This window comes from Lolium rigidum, chromosome 3, assembly GCF_022539505.1.
Source record: "Lolium rigidum isolate FL_2022 chromosome 3, APGP_CSIRO_Lrig_0.1, whole genome shotgun sequence".
NCBI classification, from domain to species: Eukaryota; Viridiplantae; Streptophyta; class Magnoliopsida; order Poales; family Poaceae; genus Lolium; species Lolium rigidum.
In genome coordinates, this window is record NC_061510.1 from 170,185,645 (window position 1) to 170,210,202 (window position 24,558).

The following is a 24,558-nucleotide window of genomic DNA, read 5'->3' on the forward strand; positions in this document are numbered from 1 at the left end:
GTTGTCGCCTCCGCCATTGTCTTGATCTCTCGGCAACATGTCATGCGCTACATGCCTTACCGCCTCGAGCAGTGTATCCACCCACACATTCGGTGCGCTTGGGATCCTGGTTCTAGCCCCCAAGTTTGGTCCTGCAACCTTCCGGGGGTCGGCACCCTGCTCTTGGTCTTGTGCCAGGCCCGAGTATGCGAGAGTTGCCGGGCTACCCCCTTGAATTTACGCGTGGGTCTAGGTCTAGATAGGATTTCTGCGCGACATGTCATCTGGAGAGAGCACCAGAACACAGGCAGGAGATGGGGCACACCTAAACTTGGATGGAGCCGCGCAGTCGCCGCCGAGCGTGAGCTTCGCGGCAGCAACTACATACGAAGGCGAACCATCCCCCTACATAGCACCAGGGCTATAAAGAGGGCCGCAGCACCATCCCCTCCGAACATCTTCCTTCACCACCTCACTTCCACATCTCCACACCTCCACCGCCCCACGCACCATGGGCCCAGCACTCCCAGCCCTGCGCATCAGTCACAACAGAAGGAGCAGGCGAAGGGGCAATGGCCAGGGAGACACGTTCCGGGGCGCGGTTGACGACCGGGTGTCACCTGCCGGCGGGACGCGTGGTGGCAGGTAATTGTGTTTCTTCTAATCACCGTTCATCACGAGAGTAATCGTGATGGCATAATGCAAGATATACAGGATTCTGAAATGATACATATACAATGACCAATATAAGAGTATTGAAGATTTCGTAAGACCAACTAACTTGCAGCCGTTGTTTAAAAATTGCTATCAAATCCAAAATTGATTATTGCTAAATACACAGGCTACAGGAGGCCAGCCGGAATTGTTGGTTCTAATTAGGAAAGCTAAGATTGCTCGCCTTCATCTCCTTCGATGCTGCTGAGCCATCTTCTCAGCATGGGCTTTTCTATCAGCATGAGCCTTCCTATCGGCATACATAGGAAGACTACTGATCTCATTCATCTCACCCAGGAGCTTGTCTTCAGTGATATTATCCGTGATGCTCCTCATTACCTGCGCATATATTAAATAATACAAAGAAACTTGTCAGACTGTAGGATTCTGGTTTTTTACTCTTATTATGCCTACATGGCAGGACACAATAGATGGAGAACAAGTGTACAGTAGATTCTATGTATGAAATAAAAGGCATGTCAATGATCCACGATAAGTAAAGTAAAATGCTACGACAATAACCAAAGTTGAGATGGGAGTTGCTTGATGTGCTCAAGATGTATCAACCATGGTAAGTCAACACCATCAGTACAATTCTGTACATCTTAATTAATGGAGTAGAAGTCACATGATTTTCACAAATGCGGAAAGACAACAATCTATCATTTGGATGGTAGTGGGTACAGTCACTAGCCAGTTCAGAAAAGGGGAGTTAAAGAGTACAAGCATGCTAATTTATGAAGATGCCGTATTAAAAAGATATGATTGCGTGCAATACGGGGCCTGTAGCCTGCGTCACTTATCCAATTTTGTCTACAGTGTGGATGACCAAGATACTGACCTTTTTTGTAAATAACATGTATTGGATGACCATATCAACACTAGTTTTCAGCATGGTTTGGTTGGGAAATCGAAAACACACACAAAGAGAGGGAAATGGAGTGAAAGGAGAATGCCTTTCTGTAAGTGTTGATATCATTAGGAGTTGATTTATCTGCTCGGATGCGCATGCAGAACCAGCAGTCCTCCTGTTTATTCCAAGAGCACTCAACAATTTTCCCTGATATCGAAGATGGATCTACATCATCTGCAGAAGTTCCAGCGCATCACCGATATTAAGGCCAAAAGGAAATCAAGTTACAGCAAAATTCTCTACTTCAAGAACCGCGACAACATGGTGCAGTATGAAAAACTCAAGTAATAATAAAGCAGGTATAGCAACTAACAAAAGTCAAGAACTATGGTAACACAACACCTTTGGAAGTTCCAAAGAGAGGTTATACTAGAATGGCCTAATAATGTATCCAATAGTACTGGAGCGAAGAAGACTATGAAACCTAGGTGGTGATTCTATTCCAAGACAGCATACGAAACCCATGGTTAAAGACTCAAAGTTACCGACTATGCTGGGATTGAAACAGTTTACAGTTAATCTATGCATTACGAACATAGTAACATTATGCATGATTGTCCTATGAAATAGTTGAACAGAAGTACTATTGAACACATCCTTACCAGAAAAAACCACCCGGGTACCATCCATAAGTTTCTTTTTGCCTCTCTCATAGAGAAAAATCAGTTGACGGTTTTCACTACCAGTCTGCAGCATTTAGAAATTAGAACAACGAAAAACTGGAAACAAACCTCAGCAAGACACACATCTACAGAAACAGATTCAACACCTAAAGTAGCCCTATTTTAATATTTAAAAGAAAATGACTACCATACAAACCTCAAACAAGAAGTCAACTGAATTCATCTCTGGGTACTTCCATTTTAGAAGGCCTTCATGGGTACGATTCACGTATGGATCATCCCAGCCCTATATTAAGAATAACAGAATCACTTAAAACATGAAGAGCATTGAAGAAAAATAAGTCTGTTTTGCGTATAACTTGAAATACATGAACATGGAGGGATAAACAACAGGTGCATGGAGGCAGCTTTAGGTGTGCTTTCTGAAGTGATAAACAAGTTTATTTTCACTAATATGTTATTAATGACTAGTCAAAACTCAACAAATAGTGTCTTGTTAAGGAAATCAGAGCTAGGATGGGACATACCCTTGAATGATGTGTACCTATTTACATTGTACAAGTGTTCCTAAATGCATGTCATTGACATGATTTAGAGCAAGATTTATAGTATGATAAAGGAAATGCCCGCACTAGAGATCGACTAATTATTCCACAGGATCTTATCCTTATGTAGGAAACAAAACTTGAAACACAACCACCTGTAGAACCAGTTCAGCAATAAGAGCAGGATAACCAGTAAACCACAGAGCCACCCAGTCACAATTTAGATCAACATTTACTTATTAATAGTTTTCAGAAAAAGTGGACATAACATAATAAAATATAGGAGAATCTAGAAACAGTTCTTAATTTACAATACATAGAGAAGTACTGTATATAATTTTATTGCAACTGGCTTATAGCTTTGGTAGTTCCCCATTTCTGTGCAAGGTGACAATCATGTATCAAAAGTCAGAAACAAAAGGACCACCCTACCTGAAATATAAGTCCGTCAGATTCATGTGAAAGTGCTGGAATAAATTCCTTGAGTAATTTTTTCACCGTGGAGAGCAACCAAAAATCCTTTCTCCTTACCTGATAAAAGCCAAATATTATGGACCTGTTTATGGTTATTCACTGTACAACAATAAAGTAAATAAAATAGTACGTCTAGATTTAGGTACCGAGAAAAGCTCCAGGTCATATCTGTATGATGGATTGCCTTTCAGACCAGTTTCAAACTGCTTTCTCTCATACATGCGTGGACGAATTATTTCATCCTCAAGTAGTTTCCACCTGTCGGAAAAGGGCAACTGCATCCAGAGATTAAATAAAAAGGCACTACAGACTAATGCAATGCTTAAACCATTTAACTCTTCAGAATCACCATCTACCATATATCTATATAAATTAAAATAATAACGCAAAATATATTTGCTCAGTGATTATCTCAAAATTAAGAACTTAATTTATCAATCAAAATAATACATTTTGCAGTTTCTACCTTGACTTTGGAGGCAAAGTTAATTGCCATTAGATCATATGCCAAGTACCTCCGCTTCAATCCACCACCTGGTATGGTGTCTACAACCATTTCTCCATCGATCAATGTAAAGTTGTGGAAACCCTTGAATTAGGAAAACAGAAACAAAGTCAAAATTAATCTGCACTGTGATGAAAAAATAAAATGCACTGTGCCCAAACCAAAAAGGAGGCCTTACATCGGTAAGATTCCTAATGGGAAAACGCATCTGAACTCTTCTAAAGCAGAAGTTCCGATCTATCAAGAAACAGCCATCTCGCATTATAAGCATCATGTATCGTGTTCCATCAGCTTTCCACGTAGCATAATAATATCGTTGTCTCAGAAGTTGCAGGTTCTCGCTTTTGACATACAAAAGAACATGGGTTAGAGGAAGCACCAAGGCCAACAAAACCAAGAACACTACAATGGCATTGTCTTTTAAAGGGCGATACACTCTTATGTTATTTTCTAATTAAGGAATGACTGATTCAGTTCAACTGAGCTGAAACTAGCTGATGACGGACCATTCATTATACTTCCATGTAGACACATAGTCCCTCCGACCCAAGGCTTAAGGCGTAAATTACATTGCACGTCGATTAGGGAGACTTACGTTGCGAAATAATTTCCCGTCGTACCCCTAATTAACACACCTCGTCACTTCCTATCCCGCATCGAGCCCACCCTCCCCACTCCTGACGCGGTGCCTCCCATGGTTCATGGTCCATCCTGGAACCGCCGGCTTGCCCTGTGCCCAGCGCCGCGCGGAACTGCCGCCTCGCCTCAGGCCCAACGCTGCCCTAGGACAGCTGCCTCACAATTTCGCCCGGCCAGGAACCGCCGCCTCGGCCCCAGGCATGACACCGCTGGAACCTCCGCCCCGGCCCCAGGCCCGACGCCGGCCGGGAAATTGCCGCCTCCATGCCCTCACCTCGCGTACCCCGCCGCCGGGCACGTGTTTTCCTTCGACTGGAGGTAAGGAGGATGCGCCCAGTGCGCCATCATCGAGGATGCGGCCCTGTGAGGCTGCGCTTTCGCAGGGAAGACGGAGCAGAGGAAATTATGAGGGAGGGGTAATTTTGGAAAGTTAGCATCAAAACCTACCCTGCGCCTTAAGCTTTGAGGTAAATTGCAAAAAAATTATACGCCTTAAGCCTTGGGTCGGAGGGAGTATCTTATTTGTTTCTCTTTTTTTATACTTTCAAGCAAAAAAAGTTAAAAATACGACAAAATAGTTGGCCATGACAGTATATAGCAGAGAAAAAGAACTGTAAGACCTAAATTTCAGTGCTTAGGGGGATATTACATTAAGCATGAACAGAGCCTGATAAGACTCCTAAATAACAAAGCTGCACAGCATCATAGAGCATTGTATGTTTTTGGATGAGACGGGTAGGAGATTTTAGGGTTTGCCTAGTACAAATTGCATAGAAATATCAGTGACCACAACAATATAGGACAAACTTTGAAAAAAAATGTAGGGTTCTCCAACGTATGCATAATTGCATACAGAATAAGATAGGAGCTAATGCCTTAATTTAGTATATCCATTTGGCCTTATTAGTTGTTTACTCATCTCTAGTACTACATTTATTTAGCACAGCAGGGGTATTTGGTGACAAATATTGCACTAGAAAACATATATTTGTAAATCAAAAACACAAGCAAAAATACACTGAGCGATACCTGTTAAGAGAAACTGGATGAGATCCTGGAAACTGAGAATTGGCTCTACCCTGGTAAGCAAAAGGGTAACAGCACACTGTAAGAACCTTGCTCTTTTGGGTGCAGGGATTACACAGGATAGTGTGATTCGTTCAAAATAAAGGGATAGCTAAAGCTACAAAAAAAAAAGAACACCGACGAGAGCAAGCCAGTGAAATATAATGGATATGCAAATAAACACAATCTTCCATAATAATCTCCAACGCCAGCAAAATTGTTTCATCTTCACACCCATTCATCGAAGTCATAGCCACTAATAAATTAAAATTTGTGTCCCTAAATTCCAGAGAATACAGATATGTCATTCTGTACCATATAATATCCTTAAAGATATTTTGTTGTACCATCCACACCAAACTTAAAAAATTACTCCCTCCAATTCATATTATTTGATGCTAATATGGATGTATCTAGACATATTTTAGTTGTAGATACATTCATTTTAGCATCAAGTAATATGGATCGGAGGGAGTACATGATATGAGATGCTTTAAGAATTTGCGTTACATGTTGCAACAAGTTAACTAGTTCAAATTTTGATCAAACAAGACTCTTGAAACCATACAGCCTACCCCAACTTGCTTGGGAGAAAGGCTTTGATGTTGATGTTGTTGTAAGACTCTTGAAACCAGACGAAAACTAAATCTTAACTTTGTAAACTGGTTCGAGAAAATGAAACAGTGGTCATATAATCAACATATCGGTCTATGAGTAGTGGCACAGTGACAAAACAAAACTATGCAAATAAAATGCTGCTAGATTTTTCTATCGACATACTACAAAGGAAACTATGTCATCGAACAAATTTGGTGGTGGGAAAAATTGATGAGCATGTGAAAGATGTGGCTAAGAACAAAAGATAGATTAATAACTTACATTGGGCACAAAATCAAGCAACCTAAAACATATGCCACGCAAGATATCTTGCTGGTCAAAAGGTACAGCATCCCCTAAGACATCATCGTTAGTAATGGTCTTATCATCTGCAGGTTCCTACAATAAGCAGGAATGATTTGAGAATCATTAACAATACAAGAAAGTGAACGAAATGTTACCAGGTTTACATATTCATATTTCAAAGGTTGATTCAGTCCACAAACACTATCCATTGATTGAGCAAATAATACTCGAGGGGGACCCTGGACCGATCTAGTTAAAAAGAAGATACGAGATTCACAAGGAAACAGCATATGAGAGGGCAAGAAGGCGTAAATTCAAAATTCAACAGGACACATGCAAAAAAATTCTGATCTCAAAAATATGAACAGATGTTGGTGAATATAGGGGAAAGATATTGTGTCACTCCGTAAATTTCAAGTCAGACACACCAGTACAGTGAAGGACTTTACTATCCCTGAAATAGAATCAAATTTTCCTTTAACTTTGCCACAACATACTGAAAATCCCATTCTCTACCAACCAACGGTTTTGATGAATTTTAAAATTTTCTATGCAAAGTTCATATTAATTTACATTGAAATGCCAGTTTACACTTACTACATACGCCCCACATGTAATTTTTCTTTTAAAACAAATCTATTAGCTGCTGGTTGTCATATTGTAATGTTGAACTGAGTCATCCCTACACACACACATCCAGGTGCATCAACAAAGAACTTCCCAAACATGTACTAGAAGAAACACCTACAGGTGATGGTGCAGGCTCGCCGTTGTCATCATCGTCGTCCTGCTTAGCTTCACCATTCAAATCAAGATCAGAAGGCCTCTTCCATTCTGGTGTCGGCGGACATGGGATACTTTCAGGAATTTCATGATAAAATGAATACAGCGCCTGAATGTAATCGGCTTTATATATTCCTGGAGGCCGCCTTTGAGCAAATACATTTAACGCCTAGCAAACAAAATCTTAAGCCAGGGAAAATAAAAGAACTGTAGCAATGACATTTGAAGCACAAGTTGTCTCACCTCAGTAACACTAGAGAGTTGTGTGCGCATTAGGTAATGAACAATCATAAAACCGGTACGATTATGCCCATGGGTGCAATGAACAAGAACGTACTTGGGATTCCTTGATGGCTTTTGGCGCTCATGAAACGCCAACACCTAAAATTGAGCATGGATAGCTTGATCAGCTAGATTGTTTAAAGGAAATTTGCTGTAATTAGGTTATCAATATTCCGATCTACGTGTTTTCCAAGTGAAGATACTACAAGTGCACGTACTGAGTGTAGCCATGCAAAATTTTGTTTTCAGTATAGGTGCTCAAAATATAGAATAATAATATGATTCATGGATATGCTCGTAAAAATCTCAGGAGAACACCTTTTCCATGTGTACATATGATATTGAAGTATAAACCATATGAAGCAACATAGAGACCGAACAATACACCACTTATGGCATTTCACATACATATTCTACTATCTACAGACTACATAAAAAGACCCTCGATAAGTTCATTCTTCAGACAATCTCTATATAAAAAAAACACGAGTTGCTTAGGATACTTTGATCTGGAGTGTAAAAAATCTTCAATCTAATTTCATAATTATCAATGGTTGTGTGACTCAACATAAAAAATCTGATGGTCAATATATGCGGACCTAAATTTCTTTTGTGCTTGTACTATGTTGGATCTAATACATACAAGCATTTCTTCACAAGCTTTCAAAATTACATGTTTTTAATAGTTTTCTTCCACATCAACAATACTGAATGAAAGAACACATGTAAAAAATCAATAAGAAAAAGTATAGCTGTAAATTTTAAGAAACATTATTTTAAATGTTTCAATTATGTCAACTGCACGTGCGCTGTTCCCAGTATTCACATAACTTTGTGGGTAGCTGAATGTAAACAAAATTTCTACATTTGAGAGGTCAGAGCCTATTTAGCCGAAGTAAAAATAGACAAACTCATCATCCAGCGAGCCATCGAAGTGATAAAGTTTGTAAAGGCAAGCATGGAGTCAATCTGGAATGTTGAATAATTAGGCCTGGTATCATTAATGTTTTATTGAACTTTTGACTCTTCTCATAGTTAACCAGGTAACCTACCTTTGCAATAAGTCTGCTACAGATGCATGTGTGACACTATCCACTGAGACACATAGGAAACATTTGCAGTTACAAGTTACTATAATATAGAGCATCATTTTTTTCCTGATCGGAGAACACGGTCAATATCTACTTAAAACCCTGATATGTTCAGCAGTTTTTTCCCAGCAAGCAATCTTTTTCAGTAACCCACAAGAGAAAATTATTTCGACATCAGAACAATTAGAAGCTTTGAAGTTTACATACTCATGCCTACCAAAAAAATAATACAAAAAGCATAGTCATTCCAAAATATTATAGCAAGTTAACAAATTAAAATTCTAGGTTACCTCATACACAAACGTATTAACAGCTTCATTTTCTGGTACGGCGTCTCTTCCCCTGCAGGCAATCTGAAATGAAAAAAATGTCATGAGAACAAAGCCTATTAATGCTAGAGTATACATATTACTATCTAAACTCGGGCCTCGTTCTCTCACCTTGACATGTTTAGTACCTTGCTTTGTCCACTCTGATGGTGAATAGTACCGAGAGGTATTTGTCAAGTCAATCACCAAACCTATCTGATAAAAAAAAATGCCTGATTAATCTAGTACACAGTCTGAATTGCATAGTTTTCTTCAATAATAAATAGCTAAAATACAGGAAGAGAGAAAATCAGTTGAAGCGTGAAAGTATGTCGATTGAGAATTGAGATATATATTGCAAGCAACTGCTACAGCTCAACATGCAAGAGAACAAGGTAGCAACAACGACAATCATAAGAAGAAACAGAGCATGAAAGAAGAATGTACACATAAACTTGATATAATTATACATGCCTTCAAAGTAGAGCCAGATAATAGGAAAGAAACAGAGTAGTATTACAATATCCAGCCATATAGATAATATAAGTAATCGCACCCACATTATAGATGTGTAAAAAATGACTAAAAAAGTACTTACATCTCTGCCAGCCTTTCTTTGTTTATTAACAACTTGTTTGGACGAATATCTTTTTCCAGGAGGCACCGACTCATTAAATGTCTCATCTAGCGGAACTTTAGAAGGTATGATTTTATCTATTGGCTGGCCAGTTGCAGGGCAATCCAACCAACCTGGCAATAATGATAATGTCAAAGGCGACAATGCAAATATAAAAACTCTACTTAGTGTAGGTATACGGTATAGTCATAGTTCAGTTAAGAATAACAAACAAGATTACAAGAACAAGACGTGATCATTGGATGAATCAGCAGGATGCAAAATGACTTTTCAAGTGAACACATACCCTGGGGTGTCTCTTTTACTCGTTTGTATCCACCAACTTGTCTTTGGGCCATATGATCATTCCTTATCTGTTGAGGGCGTGGCCTTGGTCCATCATCTGGCTGATCTCTCTTTAACTTTCTGCGTCTTTCTTCACGTTCCTGTGAAACCCAGCAAGGACAGCATAAAAAGAGAACCAATAGAAGACGAGAATTCTTAAAAAATGAATCTAATAATAATTACAGTCTATTATGCACCTTCGCTGCTTTAAACAATGTCAAAAACTTAACTTGCTAATTAGTAACAAAGAGAACTAGTTGAAATTCTGAAGATAATACAACAAGGAAAACAAACAAGACAAAACACACACATGCACGCACACGCACACACACAAACCCACACACATGGACGCGTTGTACACACGCTAGGAAAAATACTTGAGGCCCCACTTGACATGGACACATGCTGCCCCACTTAACACGCATGTGTGTGTAATCAGAATAATTATGACAAACCGTGGCTGTCCTAAATATCGAACACTGAAATAAACTAAAAGCATGTGTGTGCATGATACCAATGAGAACTAAATAAACTAAAAGCATGAAAAACCCAAGGCCGTAGGACAAAAAAGGAATACCCAACCAAGTTACCAATAAAAGTAACATGGAGACATAGTTGCCTACTTAACTTCGAAAGAGACAATAAGATGGTCCTAATATGTCGCTTAAAAGGTATAGTCACATGCACCCAAGGTACAGGTGAGAAAGTCCAAAACCATGCCTTCAACTAAAGGACCTTCATCTACTGCTGATAAATACACCATCTATTATGTTATATGCATATCAATACCATCATCAGCACCAAAATAGTAAATACAAAAGGAACCAACTGATGATACTAGACACCATTTATACAGATGTATGTGCATGATAAAAGTTTATGGCTAGAACGGATTTTATTTACCCTTCGCATGATCTCAACAGCAGACTCGATATGATCCTCATCCTGTCCAAAATCAATATCAACCGGCTCCTCATAAGTCTGGTCATCTTCCTCAGGCAATGGTGATGCATTCAAATCCATTGAGGACCGTTCAATGTATATATCTCTAGATAACCCTCCAGAACTGACACCTAATAAGAGGGGCAGAAAGGGTATCTAATGTCAGGCTAATCAGTATAGTCGCAACAAATGTACAGTCATCTCAAATACAATGAAGGCATAATCAAACAATAAGTGACAACACACCAAATACAATGAAGAAATGATCAAACAATAAGTACCAACACAGTGAAGTAGTTTTGCAGAACATAATTGGAAATACAACTCCTAAAACTAGGACCGACTATAGAGGAAACAAAATAATCACGTATGAGTATATATTATCTTGTGCTTAATGATAATTTTTGAGTCTGTTCTTGTTCAAAGTGGCTTAAAATGCACCCATACTAGGCATAACACTAGTGTTCAGCGACCCCAAATGCTCCTTCAGCAAAGATTGAAGTTCAACACTAACAAATAGGGATGAATAACTTATATAAGAACACCAAAGTGGAGAAATAAAATTGCAAGTATGTGCTTCTGAATCAGCAATGAAGGACTAAGAAATAAGTATCAATCAAGTCCAGTATAACTAGTGTGATGGGATTAACATGCCACGTTTTCTTGCACGAGACAAGTAACAAGGATTTGATAAGCAGTAGATCAGATCTACCATGTAGCACTTACTTGCATCCCATCTCCAATTAAACAGCCCAAGATTGCAGTAAATCGGCCACAGAAAAAAAGGGGATTAGGGTGGGGTTCGATGGGGATCTGCACAGACCTTGGCGTGGGTTGATTGAGAGATTGGTCCAAGAGGTGAAGCAGCACCGGCGGCCGCCGGAGCAGCTCGGATAGACGCAGGAACCGACGACTATATAGCTGTCTGCAGATCGTGCCCTCCTCTGGTTCTTGTGTGCGCGCGTGCGCGTAGGTGAGAGGAGGAAGGGGAAAGTGAAGTGGACGGGGGAAAAAAAAGGGCGAACCTTTTCCCGAACGCAATTTCTAATTCTCCTCTGACCTCTCTTTTACAGCGAGGTGGCTCCCCCTTGACCATGCGATCGAAATCCAACGCTCCGCGGCGATAGGTGGTCTGCATCAGCAAATTGCAGTTTCTCTCGCGGAGCACCTCTTCCCTTCGAGATTTCCCGATTGGTCCGCGACGGCGTAGGGGGACTCGCCGGCGTTGTCTACATCTACGCGGCGGCGGCGGCAGCTACTTCCCGTGTTGTCCGCTACATCGGCCATGTTTCCAGTTACATGCGATGGTGGGGAGTTTCGGTGGCGGTTGAGGTTGCATCCTCGCGGTGGAGGCTGCAACCTAGTGACGGCGGTTCCGTCCTTCCGGCAGCGGGGTACATCCACTCGGCGGCGGCTTCATCTTCGCGGCCGCGGATCCATCCTCGCGACGGAGGCTGCATCCCGCGATTTCGGCTACATCCCCTCGCTGTCTGTTCCATCTCAGGGTCTCCGGCTACAATCCCTCGTCGCCGGCTAGAACCCCTCGCCGCCTGTTCCGTCCTAGGGTCTCCGGCTACATCCCCTCGCCGCCTGTTCCATCCCAGGGCTCCGGATACATCCCCTCGTCGGCAGCTACACACAACTGCAAGGTAATAGCCTAGACCTTAAAGATTTAGCAATTTTCAGTATTTTTTCCCCATGATAGGGCTTGGCCGAACATGACCTTTCACAGATACCTGCATCACAAAACCGGAAGTAATGTTTGTTTAGTTGCGTAGATAATTTTTTGAAGTAGAAGTACTTTTGCCTGCTTGATTTTGGATGTAGCAGACGTCTTTTAAAAAAGTTGATAATCTCTGTGATTACATCTGGAAATCTAGTGGATGGGATTTTCGAATTTTAGATGTTTCTATACTTGCCGCTGGATGTGATTTTCAATTCATGCGTAACCTGATGGTACTCGATTGTACTAGATGGTACTGATACATTGCAGGATGCAATTTTCCAACTATATACTAGCTATCATGGTTACATTTTAGTATGATGCAACACATTCTTCATGTACATGGTATCTGATGGTACTAGATTGTACTAGCTGGTATACTAGCTATCATGGTTACATTTTAGTACGACGCAACACATTCTTTACCTATATGGTACCAGATGGCACTCGATGGCACCAGATAATACATCGCAGTTCAGGTGTTACTTTTTTTATTCTAAATATAATGATTGGGATTTTTTTAGATGTAGTCAACTAACTGGGGTGGGATTTTGTAACAATATGATCCTGAATTTATTTTGTGTATGTATGAAATAACGGTGTCCCTGCATTTTAGATGTTTTTATAAGGCTCGCTGGTTTAGGTCAATCCCTCCAAAGTCTAAACCACCATTCTAATAAACAGCTGACCTCTGTTTAGTGTCCAGGAGATGAGGAGACTCCATCCTCGCGGTGGAGGTGGCATCCCCTCGAAGACAACAGCTTCCCCGCAGCAATGGCTGCATCTCCCGTCTTGGGCCACATCTCCACTGCATCACGTGTCTATGGCTACATTCCCGCAATTCCGGCTACATCTGCCGTGGTTCCTGCTGCATCCCATGCAAGGTAATCGTGTTCACTAATCTCTCAATCTAGTACTTATGCGTAATTTTTTGATGCATGCTAGGGTTCAATCGATTATGAATATGTGTTGCTTCTGTCTATTTCCTTTGTCACTACAGGGTATCAAGGGCGCAAAGGCTCAGCTGATGATACCCTCCCGCACCCCACCCTCCCAGCCCTAACCGCCGCCGCCGCCGGTAGCGCCGCCGGGGCAAAGACCTTCGGGGCGTGGCGGCGGCTGGGGCCCTTCCTCGTCGATGCGTGGTGGACGGCGGCCGGATCTCCCCTCCTCGACGCATGGCGGACCGACAGGCGCGGATGGGATGGGTGGCGGCGGCCTGCGTTGCGCCCCCTTCTCCCGTCGGCTCTCCCCTGGTGGACCGGCCGGCGTGGATGGGATGGGCGGCGGTGGCATGCGCTGCGGTCTCCCTCCTCCCGTCGGCTCTCCGCAGCACTCCGGGAGGGGCTGGTGGTGGGCGGCGGCCAAGCCCATGGCCTGCGCCAATTCCCCCCCCCCCGCCTCTCGTCGGTGAGTGGAGGCGCTCGGGCTTCACCTGCGACACGAGGTCGCCCGGGGCAGCAGCCTTGGGTACGACGGTGGAGGTGGCCCTCTTCTTCGCCGGAGAGGGTCGGCATGCGGTTGGTGGTAGTGGATCTATCGATCTATCACCGCGTTCCGGTGGAGGGTTGGAGTGGCCAGCCCAGGATGGTCGCCGACGTGGGGTCCGACCTGAATAAAGGCGGTGGTCCTAGGGTCTCTCTTGCGTGAAGAGGAAGACCTACCGGAGGCCTGGACTCGTGATCTGGCCGGAGTGTTGAGTTCCGGAAGGCTTCGCCGGCGAATGTAACAGTGCTTTTTGCCTGGAGTTTGCTGGATCGGTGGTTTTCGGTCGTGCGCACCCATGCTTTTATTCCGACCGATTGGTTCTGGAGGGAGCTACGCGAAGCTCTTTTTCTGTGTTGACATCAAGTGACTATGGATCCATGATGAAAGTCGGAAGAAGAGAAGTTCATGAAGGCCGGAGGGGAGGACTAGCTAAGGGAGGTTCAAGTCTCCGCGCTGTTGAGGGACTTGCTTGGTGTTCCGGGCTTCACAGCAGCGGTATGAAAGTGGGGCCGACAACACAGGTGAAGTTCAGAGTCCTATCTTTCAGGGTGAAAACCCAAGGTCTGGCCTTAACTGGTTGTGCCCGGCAATGACCTTGTTGGAGGCATTGTTTTGAGAGCGGGGTCTATCTTCATGGTGAAAACCTAAGATCGTTGATCGGGCGACGACGGTGTTAGAGCATTGCTCCCTTATTGGAGGCGTCGTTTTTGGAGTTTCAGGTGTTGTCTTGGCGGTGGATGTATTGCTGTTGTTAGGCCCGAGATACTGTAGCGGGACTTTTGTTTCTTAGTTTTCTTTTCCTTTTTTTCGCTGTGTGCATCCGTAGTGCCATTAGGGTGGTGCGTTGTTGCAGAAGCTGGGTGTAATTGATATCTTTTTGATATTAAAAATATGCAGGCCATCTATTGTAGTTCACCGAAGCTGTCTACAAAGATAGTAGCAGGTGCATGTCATTTCTGTTCCCTTGTTTATTACACACATGGGCGATTGGTCCTGTTCCTTAACATCATATGTATGTGCTTCACTTTTAGGGACGAGAGCGTGACAAAGGCTGCGGTTGCTGTCCTGGGGGATCTTGCAGACACACTTGGCCCCATCTCCAAGGATCTGTTCAAGAGCCACCTCTTCCATGTTGAGTTCTTGAGGGAGTGCCAAGATATGGACGACGAAGTCAGGGATACGGCGTCGTGGACCCAGGGAATGATAAACCAGGCAATAGTTTCTTAGTATGAGAAATTATCTTGCTTTGTCTGCTATGGCGGATGTTCTGTTTTGTTGCTGCGCCAATGCCCGTTTGGCGCAGATGAACGGAAGGATACCAAAGTATATGTAGCGTCAGTGGTAGGAACCTTGTTGTAGGAGTCTCCTGTGTTGTTTATCTTGAGTCTGTCAAGTCGTTATGCGTCACATTTTCAGTGTGTCAAGTCGGTATGCGTCACATTTGATGGCAGTGGGTTATGGGGGTTATGGCATTGGACGTCTTGAACAGCTAAATTTGTTGATGTATTCTTCTACTCTGTGTTCATCCATGCTATCCTGCTTGATGTTACTGTTTTTTGCATTATAATCTTCTTATCATGGCTTTGTGGATTGAACTATCTCCGAGCTCTGTTTAATGAAATTTCTGCAGTTTATGAGTTGCACTAGTGCAGCAGCTGCACTCAGGTAAGAGCATCTCCAACAGGCGCGCTATATCGCGGCGCGCTAAAACCAAGAATCCGCGCGCGGTAAACAGATATGGCGCGCTGTGCCGTTTTTTCCTCCGCCGGGCGCGGCAAAATACAGCGCGTGCGCGCGCAGGAAAAAATGGTCCTCCGCCAGGCGCTGCAAAATACAGCGCGCGCGGCGCGGAAAACAGATTTCTAGTCTATTTTGCATTCACAATTCATGAAAGAAATGACACAATTCATGAAATAAATGACACAAAGTGCAACAACATCACATAGTTCAACAAGGACACACAAAATGACGTAGTTCAACAATGACACACGACATATGGTTCAAATGGACAAAGTGAAACAATGCATATCACAAATGCATATCACACTTCCGCATTTTCCAAGTCAACACCTTCTTCTTCGTCCTCGTCATCTTGGGTTGAAGGAGGAATAGTAGCATTCATGGAAGACACGAAGCCTCCCGGTGGTGCTCCCATACTCCCGTACACACCACTCACGGAGCCTCCCATGGTCCCTCCAAACACTCCTCCATAGCTTGATCCTCCCATGCCGGCCATGCCTCCATAGCCTCCCATGCCGGCCATACCTCCCATGGAGGGCATGGGCATGCTTCCCATGCCGGCCATGCCTCCCATGGAGGGCATGGGCATGCTTCCCATGCCGCCCATGCCTCCCATGGTGGGCATGGGCATGCTTCCCATGCCGCCCATGCCTCCCATGCCTCCTCCAAACATGCCTCCTCCAAACATGCCGGTGGTGGAAGTGTTCATGTTGGCTAGCAACAATCTCTTTTTGGCCAACACTTCATCGCGAAGAAGGTTGACGTACTCCTTTTGCCTCTCATCCATATGGGAAGTATCCATCAAGAAAAGCTTCCTCTCCTCCTCCGCTAGGCGTGCATGCTCCTCGGTGGCTTGCCTCTTCTCCTCCAAAGCCAACTTCCTCTCCTCGTTGGCGGCAATCCTCTCCTCCAAAGCGGCTCTCCTAGCTTCAATAGCATCCATAGCCTCTTTCTCCAAGTTTCGTTGCATCTTTCTATCTTCATTTGCTTGCAACCTTGCATTTGCAATCCTCTCCATAGCCATGGCAATGTCATCATCTCCGGCCTTCCTTCCCTTCATTTCCTTGGCGGTCTTCCTACCGGGCACATTCCTCCGCCCATTGTTGATGGAGTGAGGAGTGGAGCTTCTCTTCTTCCCTTCATCACTTGAATCATCATCGATGATTGTTGCATCACCGGTAGCATTGGCCGCCATAGTTGCCGCATCCAACTTGCCGCGCGTCTTCCACTTCTCTTCATTCCCTAGCACTTCATAGCAATGATGCAAGGTGAATGGCTTGCCAAGAATTTTGTTGCCTTTCTTGTTCTTCTTTCCCACATCCCTAAACAATCCTTGAGCCATGGAGTTCTACACATATGCGCAAAAGAAAATAGATGAGCCATATGAAGTACAACCGTATTCTTCTCATATGAGCCATATGGTGAACATAGTAGAGTCACTTACCCTATCATTCTCATTAGTGCCACTCGGATTGAGAACATCGATGTTGGCTTGCACGCCCGCCCATTTTTGGCAATCGGTGTTGATACCGGACCAACGGGACCGAAGTGAGCGCATGGTTCGCTCGATCCCACTTGTGTTTGTATTGAAGTACTCCGTCATCCTCATCCAATATGTTTCTCTTGTTTGATCGGTACCGGTTGTTGGATCCATTCCAATTGTCAACCACGTCTTGCAAAGCAACTTGTCCTCCGCTATGGTGTAGTTGGCGGCCCGGCCGGGAGGGCGAGGTTCAATCAACCCTTCTCCTTCCTCATCTACATCCTCATATTCCTCCTCCCCATAGGCGGCTTCATCGTCATGCAAGAACGAGGATCCAACATTCATTGTCTCCATGAATGCCGCATCATCCACTCTACATTGCAATGAAATTCATTACCATCGGCTAGGTATGCATCTAAACCACAATTCGACAAAAAGAAGTGTTTTTTACCTCTCGGGCATTTCACCATCCACCATATGTGCGCCCGCGCGGTTGCCGGACGGAGGCGTCGGCTGGGTCGGCGGAGGAGGAGGAGGAGAAGGCGCCCGGTTCGGCGCCGGAGGAGGAGGCCGTCGGCGGGGGACGGGCGCCTTCGCTTTCTTCGGTGGCGCGACGGCGGCGGGGCCGACGTGAGGCCGTTTCGTTGACGGCGCCTTCCCCCTCCTCGGCGCGGGCCGCGCGTTGCCGGTGCCCTGCGCGGCCATCTGCGTGTAGTGCCCCGCGCGGCGGGACGAACAGCGCCCGCGCAGCAGCCGTTGGGTTCCCGGCGTCGGCGCCGCCGCTAGGGTTTGGCGCTGGCGCGGCGGAAGTGGCGGCGGCGGCGGAGGGTGTGACAGAGTAGGGAGGGGTCGGCGGGTTGCCGGAGGGGTCGTCCATCGTCGGGATCGCCGGCGGCGCGCGGAGACGACGGATTGGGCTCGGGGCAGCGACGCGGGGGAGGAAGTTTCAGCGCGGGGGATTTTTCGCGGTTGGACGAGCGATGCCGCGCGCTGTAGCCGACGCGCCAGATATGCCGCTCCGGATTGTGCAAAACGCCGCGCGCCCTAAAAATTTTACAGCACCGCGCCGTTTACCGCGCCTGCTGGAGCGCCTGATTCTGTCCCGCGCGCGCTATATCGGACGTTTTTATGCCGCGCGGCCTATATAGCGCGCCTGTTGGAGATGCTCTAAACACGTCGTTACCAAATCTGGGGATTTATTTAGTCATCTTTGCAACAAGCAGCACTCTGCTAGAGCAAGTACGCAATATTTCGAACTGTTTGTATATACATGTGGAGAGCCAACACTTGTGGCAAACAAGCAGCAAGGCAACTGAAGCAAACTCTTCAGGCGGCCTCTGTGGGGATGATCTCCAGCTCCGCCCACCACAGCGCCGACACCTTGGGGTGGCCGCGTCTGGTGGCATGGTGGTGATCTCCCTCAGCTGCCTTGCGACCTCTGTCATCGTCGGCCGCCGCCTCGCCTCCCGGTCGGTGCAGGACCGTATCACGGTCTCGCTCTGGAGGGGCGCGTTCCTGCTTAGGCCGGGTCATCACCTCCCTCAGCTGCCTCTCCCCTCTGAGGAAGCTCGCCGCCCAGCCCTCGAGCAGGCCGCCGTCCGACGCCGTGAACCTGCCGGACATGATCTCCAGCAGCACCATGCCGTAGCTGTACACCACGCTCTCCTTGTTGGACATGGGCGGGGACTGCAGGCTCGCCATCTCCTTGGTGGTCGACGAGGCCTCGTCGGCGATCTTGGCCACGAGGTCGTCGGTGAGGTAGACAGACGGTGGACGTGTCGAGCGTCCCGAGGATCTCCGGCGGGCTCAGCAGGTGCATGTGCTCCAGGCAGTAGGCGATCCCACCGCCACTCGCAGCCGCGTCGGCCAGTCCAGGTGACCGTCTTCCCTCACTGCAGCAAACCACACCATTTGTTAATTAGTTAACCTGCTACGTACAGCTCATGAATGTCTGATGGACGAAACTCCATTAGTTGATCACCATGGAGATGCTCGACGAGCGTGCCGTTCGGAGCATACTCGAACACCATGCATCATCCTCGTGAACGGCTGCTCTTCCTGGCAGTAGCCGAGCAGGTTCACGTGGTTTACTCTGGACAGGCTTGTTATCTGAAAACACATTGGTCGTTTCTTGCCACACATACGTATATTTTTGGAGTAGATCTCAATTTGTCAGTTTCATTCTAGCTTTTGTAGAATGATAGAGAGGGATACGGAATATGTTGGATGTTGTATTGAGCCTCATGGACGAGTATATATAGGAGTACAAGGGACCGACTTGGAGTAGAAAACAAGAAACAAATCTATCTCTACCTAATCTATCCCTAACCGACATAACATCCCCCCACAGCCGTCGGTAGCGTCGTGAACAACTGGAACGTCGCGGATGGTCAGACTGGAGAGAAACCAAAGTAGAACCAGTGGGCTGACATCCCCCCGCTATCGCAGCGGGAGCGTCAGGGACGGTGTCGCGGCGCACTAGCTTAGACTGTAGAGGAAGCTGGTGAGTCTCAGGCGAGGTGGTAGCCCTTTGTGCTGATGTCGAGGTAGCCGAGAGCGTGGGTGCTGCAACCTTGGTCGAGGGAGCCGCGCGAGGGATTGCCGTGGTCGATGTCGTGGGCGGGTGCCGGTGTCGATGTAGCCGCAAGCGCGTAGTGCGCGAGGAGAGTGACGGAGACGCGTCGAGGCGGTCGTGGAGGTTGTCGATGCCGAAGTCGATGCGGTCCCGAGCCGTCGAGGACGAGGTGCGGCCCTAGTTTTGCCAGAACCAGGCGCACGTCGGGGACGAAGGCATACTTCGGTTTTGCTAGAACCGAGTACACATAGAAGAAGTCGGTGACGCGGTCGAGGCAGTCATAGAGGCGATGTCGAAGAAGACGTTTTCGAAGCCGATGAAGACGAGACGTCCGGCGCGAGTTTGCCAGACTCGGGAACGTGTCGGGGACGAAGGCACTTCCGGTGTTGCCAGTACCGGGCATGCGAGGGTAGGGAACATTACAAAGTGCGCGCCATGTCGGAGTAGACTAGCAGAGGAGGTCTCGACGACGGGTGTCGGAGAAGAGGAGCAGGTGGTGTAGTCGGGGAAGAGGCGAGTCTCGACGACGGGTGTCGGAGTAGAGAAGCAGGTGACTTAGTCGGGGAAGAGGCGAGGACGCTGGCGGCAAAGTTGTAGTGTACGAAGACGTAGAAGGCGGATAACCCAGCGGTGACCAGGGGTGGTCATGCTGGACGCCTAGACGGGCGTTGCGGTGATCGGCGAGCCCAACGCGACCTGAAGTGGTTGGCGAGCCCAACGGCGACCTGAGGTGGAGGCGCGGCGGTGGTACACGAAGTAGGCGAGGAAGACCCGGTGGCGTGACGAAGACCATGCGCGGACGGAGGCGACCCGCGCCGAAGGGACGGCGAAGGTGACCGCGTGCGGCGACGCCACGGCCTGAGGGGCCGGCGTAGCTGCAGGGCGCGAGTCGGTGCAGCGGCGGGACGCCACTAGCGACGTATGCGCCTCAGAAGGCGCGTCATTGGCTAGCAGCGTGGACCAAAGGCGGCGGCGCTGCGACCCGAAGGGGCGACGCAGCGGCAACCCGATGCTCAATCGGTGGTATGTGCGTGCTCGAGGACGTGCTTGGCGGAGACGTGTGCGGGGTCGGTTGATCAGACCGACGGCGGCACGATACGCGCCATGGCGTGGACGACGCGCAGATCGGAGCCGATGGAACGGTCGGCCTGGGGACCGGTACGACCGGCCTGCGCGCCGGTCCAACCGGCCTGGGGCCCGGTCTGACCAGCTGATGACCCACAAGTATAGGGGGTGTATCGCAGTATCTTCGATAAGTAAGAATGTCGATCCCAACAAGAAGCAGAAGGTGTTGACAAGCAGTTTCGATGAAGGATTCACTGTAAATGCTCACATACAAGTATTCAGGGGGTTTTAATGTAACAGATGAATAAAGTACGAGTAAGTAAAGTGCGAGAGTAACAATTGCAGCGAGTGGCCCAATCCTTTTTAGCACAAAGGACAAGCCGGTTTGTTTACTTATAATGACCAACCGTTCTCGAGGACACACGGGATTTTAGTCTAGTGCTTTCGCTACATACGGCTAATTAATCTTCATTGTTTTGATAAGTGTTGTGTGGGTGAACCTATGCTAATGTACCGCCCTTCCTAGGACTAATACATACTTGTGATTATACCCCTTGCAAGCATCCGCAACTACAAGAAAGTAATTAAGATAAATCTAACCACAGCCTTAAACTCGAGATCCTGCGATCCCTCCTGCATCGATATACCAACGGGGGCTCGAGTTTCGTCACTCCGGCAACCCCGCAATTGGCAAACGAGTACAAGATGCATTCCCCTAGGCCCATAAAGGTGAAGTGTCGTGTAGTCGACGTTCACACGACACCACTAGAAGAATAACACCACAACTTAAATATCATAACATTGAATACTACTCAACCATACTTCACTACTAACATTTAGACTTCACCCATGTCCTCAAGAACTAAACGAACTACTCACGAGACATCATATGGAACATGATCAGAGGTGATATGATAATGAATAACAATCTGAACATAAACCTTGGTTCAACGGTTTCACTCAATAGCATCAATAACAAGTAGAAATCAACACCGGGAGAGTTTCCCCTATCAAACAATCAAGATCAAACCCAAATTGCTACAGCGGTGACGAGGTGCAGTGGTGGAGACGGCGGTGATGATGATGAAGATGATGGTGATGGTGATGGAGATGATGTCCAGCTCGATGGCGGTGACGATGGCGTCGATTTCCCCCTCCGGGAGGGAATTTCCCCGGCAGATCTCAGCCTGCCGGAGAGCTCTTTCTCTCTCGGTGTTCTCCGCCCCGCGAGGCGGGCTGTGACTCTTCGCGACGTACCCTCTCGGCTTTGGTTTTCGGGACGAAGGAGTACGCGAAGAAAAGGAGGCGAGAGGGGGCTGTGGGCCCCCTCCTCACGGGGCGGCGTGGCCGGGCGGGGCCCGCGCCGGCCTGTGAGGGGGCCCATGGCGGCCCTCCTCGGCTCCCCTTCCGGCTCCCTTCGTCATCCGGAAAAATAGGAGTTTTCCCTGTAATTCCCGTCAACTGTTGATCTTCCGAAATATTGCGTTCTGACGGTGCTTTTTCCGGCAGAATCCTGGCTTCGGTGCGTGATCCCCAAATAATCATGAAACATGCAAAATAGATGAAATAACATAAGTATCATCTCCAAATATGAAATATATCAATGAATAACGGCAAATTATGATATAAAATAGTGATGCAAATTGGACGTATCAACTCCCCCCAAGCTTAGACCTCGCTTGTCCCCAAGCGAAACTGAACTCGGTAAATAGGACCACATGTTTATGGAGTGAAGAGTCGATAAATCAAATACGGACAAGAAGCATCATATTCATTCACACAAGACATTCTAGTAAACAACTTCCTCATATAACTCAACTTGAAACAAGTAAAAGGTAATCACAAATAAATGTGCATAAGAAATCATAATCGGTGATGGCAAACTTTGTTCTTGGTCAGAGAACAGTTAACAGATTATACTTATCTATTGAGCAGCGCTCTCATGTTAAACTTTATATGGCTTATCTTGCATACTCAATCATAATGATCATTGATAACTTTCAAAGCTATATTCATTCAGGTAAAACTTGTACTAAACAAGGAAGAATAAAAGACATGATGAAGCAAATCACAATATAATAGTTTGATCACAACAACTAAAAATGCTTGCTTGAGATGGAGGGAAATAGGTTTACTGACTCAACATAAAGTAAAAGACAGGCCCTTCGCGAGAGGAAGCGGGGATTAAATCATGTGCTAGAGCTTTTTCAGTTTTGAAATCATATAAAGAGAATAAAAGTAAAGTTTTGAGAGGTGTTTGTTGTTGTCAACGACCGGTAGCGGGTACTCTAACCCCCTTGCCAAACGAGACCTCCAAAGAGCGGCTCCCATGAAGGACGTTATCTCCACCGGCAAGGTAGATCATCCCTCTTCTCTTTTGTTTACACATGTACTTTAGTTTATTTAAGGATGACACTCCCCCCAACCTTTGCTTACACAAGCCATGGCTAACCGAATCCTCGGGTGCCTTCCAACAATCTCATACCATGGAGGAGTGTCTATTGCAAAATTAAGTTGCTTACTGATGAATCGGAGCAAAACATGTGAAGAGAGTTATTAATGAAAGTTGATTAATTGGGGCTGGGAACCCCGTTGCCGGCTCTTATTGCAAAATTATAGGATAAGTGGATGAAGCCACTAGTCCATTAATGGAAGGCTGCCTAACAAGACTGAAAGATAAAACACCACATACTTCCTCATGAGCTATAAAACATTGACACAAACAAGAAGTAATAAATTTTGAATTGTTTAAAGGTAGCACATGAAGTATTTACTGGGAATGGCGGGAAATACCATGCGGTAGGTAGATATGGTGGACACAAATGGCATAGGTTTGGGTTCAGGTTTGGATGCACGAGAAGCATTCCCTCTCGAGTACAGGTCTTTGGCTAGCAAGGTTAATTAGCAAGCATAAGAGTTGAGGGAAACAAACGAATATACATGTGATAGAAACAATCATGCATCTTTCTTGCAAGCACAAACAATTTTAACTACAGAATAATAAGCTATGAGCTAACAAGAAAGGAAGACAATGAAACAACTATATGTATTTCTCTTTTCTACTTAAACCTCAAGGTGTTGTTGCTATTGACCAATGCTAAGTTTGCCAAAACCAAATAGATTTACTCAATGCTCCCAAAGTGGTACCAATACTAAAATCAAGATCAATTATATAATAGAAATTGCAAACTAAAATAAGGTGTGCAATATGTAAATGATAAGACTTCTCATTAATATTTCATAACGATAACTCACACCAAGGGATACATAGACAAACTAAAGGAGAGATACTTCCAAACTGCAACCCATCTTATATGATAACTTCCCTACTCATGATACGACACTACTTGATAGTAAAAAGTAAAAGGTAGTGATGATGTGATACCGCGGCACTCACCCAAGCTTGGAACAAACCAAGGGGATGCCAATACCGATGATGAATTAATCCTTTGGCGATGGTGGTGATGAATTCCCGACAAGCTTCTCCACAAGCTCTCGAAGCTCATCAATCTTGTACATGAGGTTGCGGATCATCTCCGAATTGTGCTCGACGAGATTAAGAAGTATATCAAACGGCGAGTCCCAATTCTTGGAGTTATTTCCCCATCCTTCAGCTTCGAGGCTTCGTCCTTCCTGCAGTGTTAGAACGATCTATATCCCAATTGCTAGGCAATGCTGCCTTGGGAGTCCTTTCAATTTGATTATTGTGGATTAGATTGCGGAAAGGATGGTAAGTGCACGAAGAAGATGTCTTTGG

The 24,558-nt window shown here is 45.8% G+C and overlaps 2 protein-coding genes, 1 long non-coding RNA gene and 1 pseudogene across 5 annotated transcripts; 2 read left to right on the forward strand and 2 right to left on the reverse strand.

Annotated features, from left to right (window-relative positions):
- Window positions 1-618: 618 nt before the first annotated feature.
- LOC124702690 (mRNA-capping enzyme-like) lies at window positions 619-11,753 on the reverse strand. 2 transcript variants are annotated; one of them, XM_047234848.1, is made up of 18 exons: window positions 11,551-11,753; window positions 10,689-10,858; window positions 9,748-9,886; window positions 9,423-9,574; window positions 8,957-9,040; window positions 8,807-8,869; window positions 7,387-7,524; window positions 7,109-7,312; window positions 6,337-6,453; window positions 5,422-5,471; window positions 3,932-4,094; window positions 3,715-3,837; window positions 3,395-3,523; window positions 3,207-3,305; window positions 2,426-2,515; window positions 2,209-2,293; window positions 1,650-1,780; window positions 619-1,032 (listed from the first exon to the last, which is right to left on the reverse strand). In XM_047234848.1, the coding sequence occupies exons 2-18, from the start codon at window positions 10,806-10,808 to the stop codon at window positions 880-882; spliced, it is 2,040 nt and encodes a 679-aa protein (XP_047090804.1). In that variant the 5' UTR covers window positions 10,809-10,858; window positions 11,551-11,753; the 3' UTR covers window positions 619-879. The 2 variants fall into 2 exon arrangements, with proteins under 2 accessions (XP_047090804.1, XP_047090805.1); XM_047234849.1 differs by lacking the exon at window positions 11,551-11,753 and adding an exon at window positions 11,454-11,549.
- Window positions 11,754-11,901: 148 nt separating this feature from the next.
- Window positions 11,902-13,981, forward strand: LOC124695812. The gene is made up of 4 exons (XM_047228626.1): window positions 11,902-12,376; window positions 13,150-13,334; window positions 13,451-13,528; window positions 13,959-13,981. Exons 1-4 carry the CDS (start codon window positions 12,027-12,029, stop codon window positions 13,979-13,981), a joined length of 636 nt encoding a protein of 211 aa, XP_047084582.1. The 5' UTR covers window positions 11,902-12,026.
- A 437-nt stretch (window positions 13,982-14,418) lies between these two features.
- On the forward strand, window positions 14,419-15,470 carry LOC124698631. 2 transcript variants are annotated; one of them, XR_007001025.1, is made up of 3 exons: window positions 14,419-14,459; window positions 14,836-14,881; window positions 14,970-15,470. It is a non-coding gene; the product is annotated as an uncharacterized LOC124698631 (long non-coding RNA). The 2 variants fall into 2 exon arrangements; XR_007001024.1 differs by lacking the exon at window positions 14,419-14,459 and having other exon boundaries at window positions 14,741-14,881.
- Window positions 15,471-18,487: 3,017 nt separating this feature from the next.
- Window positions 18,488-24,558, reverse strand: part of LOC124695813 — a 9,817-nt pseudogene continuing 3,746 nt past the window's right edge.